The 4,884-nt window shown below is 38.7% G+C and overlaps 1 protein-coding gene across 2 annotated transcripts; it reads right to left on the reverse strand.

Annotated features, from left to right (window-relative positions):
• Window positions 1-3,552: 3,552 nt before the first annotated feature.
• Window positions 3,553-4,629, reverse strand: LOC121051494. 2 transcript variants are annotated; one of them, XR_005805884.1, is made up of 4 exons: window positions 4,462-4,629; window positions 4,300-4,370; window positions 4,033-4,131; window positions 3,553-3,776 (listed from the first exon to the last, which is right to left on the reverse strand). XR_005805884.1 is itself a non-coding variant. In XM_040513940.1 (4 exons), the coding sequence occupies exons 1-4, from the start codon at window positions 4,515-4,517 to the stop codon at window positions 3,684-3,686; spliced, it is 339 nt and encodes a 112-aa protein (XP_040369874.1). In that variant the 5' UTR covers window positions 4,518-4,629; the 3' UTR covers window positions 3,553-3,683. The 2 variants fall into 2 exon arrangements, 1 of the variants encoding a protein (XP_040369874.1); XM_040513940.1 differs by having other exon boundaries at window positions 4,300-4,390.
• Between the last annotated feature and the right edge of the window lie 255 nt (window positions 4,630-4,884).

Here is a 4,884-nt window from a genome sequence, read left to right on the forward strand (position 1 = left end):
TTGTTTTGGCGTCCATAACATTACTTAAAGCTCAAATATTCAAAAGCCCCAGTGTTTTGAAAATGAGTTTTCAGCCCCACACACTTCAAAGAAAATTGAATCACAAGTATATGGAGCACGAGCTTAGATAAGTTTCAGGGGTTAAGCTAGCCAAGATTTGAAATCCAAAAAAGGTGGTTCACCTAGCATTATTTAAAGGGTTTTTGTCCATTTACCCCATTTCTAGGGATTTTTTTCCCACTTACCCCATTAAGTTTTTTTAATTCTCTCTTACCCAATACACTCTAAGAGGGGAAGCTTCCCTAATACCCCATTAAGATTTTTTTTGTTTTTATTTTTTTAATACCATTTTACCCCTCACTCCTTTGTTACTTAGATAGAGAGATAGAGAAAATGGAAGAGAGAGAAACCATAGGAGACTTCGCCGGAGCCAATCACCGGCCTCCGGAATCCGATCACCCGCAGCCGGAATCCGGTCACCGGCTGCCACCCACCGGAATTTGCTGAAAATCTCACCGGAAAGTTTTTTCTATTGCCCCCTAATAGAAGGGCAATAGACGTCTATTGCCCCCCAATAGATGTCTACTGCCCCAATAGTCTATTGGCCCCTAATAGACGTCTATTGGCCCCCAATAGACGACTATCAGTCATGTATTGCCCCCCAATAGAAGTATATTGCCCCTTAGTAGACGTCTATCAGCCATGTATTGCCCCTTAATAGACGTGATGTCTATTGTCCCCCAATACACCTGTATTGCCCCCCAATAGATGTCTATTGCCCCCCAATACAACTTTCGGTCGCCGGAATGAGAACTAATTTTTCTAAATTAAACAAATAAAATTTCCATTAAAGAAAAAAAAATGAAGAGATTACATCAATTCAAAAGGTCTATTGCCCTCCAATAGACGTTTACTGCCCCCCAATAGACCTTTTACGAGCCTCTATTGCCCCAATAGAACTTTTTTTTCTTTTCATTTTGGGCATTTGACCCATTTTACTGCAAAAAAGTGCTATGGCTCCATCTTCCATAGTATTCCCAGAAAGCCAGCCGCATATCCATCTTCCATGCTTTTCAACTTATTATAAACAACAATATCAATACAGCAAGAAAAACACCAAGTTGTTGTTATTTGTATAAGCAACAATTGCTTGATAGACCTGCATCGAGACATAGATTCACATATGTAGACAATATCCAACAAAATTTATAAAACAAGTTTCGTAAATAACTAAAGGAGGATAATTCATGCAATTATGCAGTTCTGATGCAGAACCATCTGCAATTTTCTAAATACGAAGCAAAATTCCATTCTTGACTGCATCAATAGTACGCAACGGAATCAATTTTAGTGTGCAATCACAAACAAACTTCTCTGACCACAAAACACTGAGCAATATTGCTTCATTTGCCCATAATCGCAATGAATCCCAATTTTGGTCAAGCTCGAGCACCAAATCTTGCCGGAGATGAGCCAAACTTGCTGCTAAGCTAGCTAGTTGGACTATCAGAAATAGCAAACGATGTTCGAAGCATCAAATTTGAAATCAAATCAGAACCCTACAACCCCAAAATCAGAGTCGCCGGAGACCAAAACGGAACGGGCCGTCACCTGAGACTGCTCAACGCACTGCTGGAACAGATCCATGACTAAATTGACCTGGTTCTCATGGTCTGACGATAATTCGTCGGTGTTGGAAATGGAATTGGGCTCCGAAACGACGTCGTCACGGTTCTGCTCGGCGTGGATTGTGGAATGGTATTGGGAAAAGATGTCGTCTTCGCCGTCAAAGTCTTCGTCGTCTTCTTCGTGGACGGTGACGAACTAGGCCGGCGGGAAATCAGGATCGGAGGAGATGTAGAGGTCGAAGTCGTTGGAGGACCAGTAGGGGAGGGATTCGAAGGCTTGTTTATATGGTTGTCCTCGTCGGCGAGGGTGAGGGGAGAGAGAGGGAGTGTGTTGCTCGTGTCGGAGAGAGAGGAGAGATAGAGGAGCATGGCATCGATGTCTTTTTCCAATTAGGCTGAGGGCAAAAATGTCATTTTACTTCAAATAGGGTAAGTGGGAATAAAAATCTCTTGCTGGGGTAAGTGAGATAACTTTGGCTCATTTTGGGGCTTTTGGTCAAGAACCCTTATTTAAAAGACAAGCACTACTACAAAAATTGAATCAGACGACACCTCTCAGACAAGCACTACTACAAAAAAACTGTCGTATGTGCACAATAGTCACAATGACCTAAAAATAAAAACTGTCGTCTGAATGTAAAATAGATAATGGATATTTTGAAAAACTGTCGTCTGAATGAAAGTCACACAACGGGCATAAAATAAAGTGACATCTGAATTGCCTTCACACAACAGTTTCTAAAGTCGCCCGTCGTTTGAAGAATAGTCACGCAACAGCTAATGCTGTCGACAGGCTGCCGACATGCTGCCGAGCCCTTCACACGACGGTTCCCTACAATTGTTCTTCATCAGACGGCGCCTCGATAGACGACGCTTTGCAAACCGTCGTCTGATTCAATTTTTGTAGTAGTGAAGAGTAATTAAGCAAAAGCCTTGTTAAGAATCGGATAGGAAAACCACGCAGTACCATAATCATCGGTAAAGGATCAGCAATGGGAACCAAATTTATCAAAGTTCTTGCATATGCACAAAAAGATGCACCTTCTGACTGAGATAGTTGCAATCTACACAGTATCAATGATACCACTACACCACAAAGTTAATCAGACGACAGTTCCTGAACTGTCGTCTGAGTAAAAAATGTGCTGTCGTCTAGTAGCCTGTGGTCTGATTGACTTCGCTCAGACGACAGTTCAAAACTATTGTCTGTGTTACATTCAGACGACACATATAAGCTCATAACTGTCGTCTGAAAATTACCAGACTATTTTAATTAGGATAAACTATTGTCTGTTAGACATTCAGACAACAGTTCATTTATTTTATGTTGAGAAACATTATATTACCTCAACACTTTTAAAAGAACGATGTTGTCTGAAATGAATCTCAGACGACACTGTTGGGATACCTCTGTTGTCTGAAATGAATCTCAGACGACACTGTTGGGATACCTCTGTTGTCTAAAATGAATCTCAGACGACAATGCCTCATTTTTCTCAGTTGTACCAGATGCATTAACCATAACAGTGCGAAAATGGAATATGTCATCTAACTCAATACTCAGACGACATATTTTATTGTTTTAAGTTGCATGTTATGAATCTCATTCAACAGTTTATTGTTATATCTGATGAGTGAAATGAATCTCAAACGACATTGATTTTATTATATCTGTTGTGTGAGTGGAAGTTCAGACAACATGGGTTTTGTTGTATCTGTTGTGTGACTGGAAGTTCAGACAACATGGGTTTTGTTATATCTGTTGTTTCAATGCATGTTCAGACAACATGACTTATTTGCTGCGTTAAGTATGTGTTGTCTGAGTGAATATCAGATGATAGAAATTTGACCTAATTGGCTTTGCTCAATTCATATTGCAAATATGAAATTTCATGTCCAAAACATATCCAAAATACCACATTGTCATAGATTACTGCCATCTGTTTCATACATTGCCATATCCAACAAATTTACAAAAGTGCAAATGTATCATATATCAAGGTTACCAAAATAAGTCCCTAAACCCAAGTGCTAACCAGCTAGATGTGATACTGGTTACATATATGTTTTAACAGCAAATTTTGCCCACTCTGTTCTGACTGCATCAATATGCTGTTGCGTATATGTTGCCTTCCCTCTTCTCTCCCACTGAAATAAATTGGGTTGCACTTAGTATTGAGAAAACTATCCAAAATATATGAACCGATCAAAACATGAAAAGTAGTCCAAAACACTTAAGCTATCCAGCAACCACAATTTCATGTGGCATATTTTCAGAGAGCAATATCAGATGACAATATTCCAGCAAACCAGATTAAGTTGATGAAAAATCCACAATACCATATCACAATAGTCCAATCTAATGCATTAATTAAGCAATAATTAAACACACAGTTTTAGTTACCTTGCTGAAAAAATCTAAGTTCTTATCCTCCGCTATGTCCTTCATGTATCTCATTATGAAATAGCCACAGTCTTTAGCAGTATGTTGCTCCGGAATACCCTAAAAACAGTATAAGAGGAAACCTGTGAGATGAATGAGGAAAAACAGTAAAAGCGGTACATAAGAATTGCATAGTTGCTTTAGTTGTATAAATAGAGGAACTAGTCCTCAATATATATAGATGAACAATTCAAAATTAATATAAAAAAAATGTTTCATAAAACGTACCGCACAGTTTTTCCAGGTAAATTGTTTTTCGACCTTGCCTTTTGACATGAGCATTATATATTTTGATGCCGCTTTAATATTAACAGAAAATCTGTGCTAAAGATCAGAATATATGCAGCTAAAAACATTATACAAAACTTATTCAGAAAAACAACCACTTACTTGTCCACAATGTTCTTCCACTCTCCGGTAATCAATCTTCTCTTTAATGGATCCATGAAGTAGACAGTGTCTTCTTCAACGTTTATCACAGTCAGTGATTTGTTGTGCTAAAATGCAACTTACGCGCAATAAGGGCACGGTCATCAAAGAAGTGGGAAATATTTAGACCCGAAATTATCGTACCACGGGGATTGAAAAGCTAACTTCAATCCTTGGTTATGCCGATTACTAAGTCACTAACAATTAACAAAGAACCTAGAAAAATAGCAACAAACTATTTACATGCCCGGCTCGGAACAACCAAGCCTAAAATTGGTCAAGAGAACCACAAATAAATGCGGAAGCTCACAACCGAGTGGTATGGACAATGAAAGTGGTTTGTAAAAATTGATTTTTTTAATTGCGAAAAATAAAATTGACAAT

This window comes from Rosa chinensis, chromosome 2, assembly GCF_002994745.2.
Source record: "Rosa chinensis cultivar Old Blush chromosome 2, RchiOBHm-V2, whole genome shotgun sequence".
In the NCBI taxonomy this organism is placed as follows: domain Eukaryota; kingdom Viridiplantae; phylum Streptophyta; class Magnoliopsida; order Rosales; family Rosaceae; genus Rosa; species Rosa chinensis.

What these genes read in the sequence shown, in the direction of transcription:
- LOC121051494 (XM_040513940.1), bottom strand. Translation starts at nt 4,517, where the DNA reads ATGGATCCATTAAAGAGAAGATTGATTACCGGAGAGTGGAAGAACATT. An exon ending in TGGAAGAACATTGTGGACAA is followed by an intron (nt 4,391 to 4,461) that starts GTAAGTGGTTGT and finishes TCTTTAGCACAG; the next exon opens with ATTTTCTGTTAATATTAAAG. An exon ending in ACTTAGATTTTTTCAGCAAG is followed by an intron (nt 3,777 to 4,032) that starts GTAACTAAAACT and finishes AATTTATTTCAG; the next exon opens with TGGGAGAGAAGAGGGAAGGC.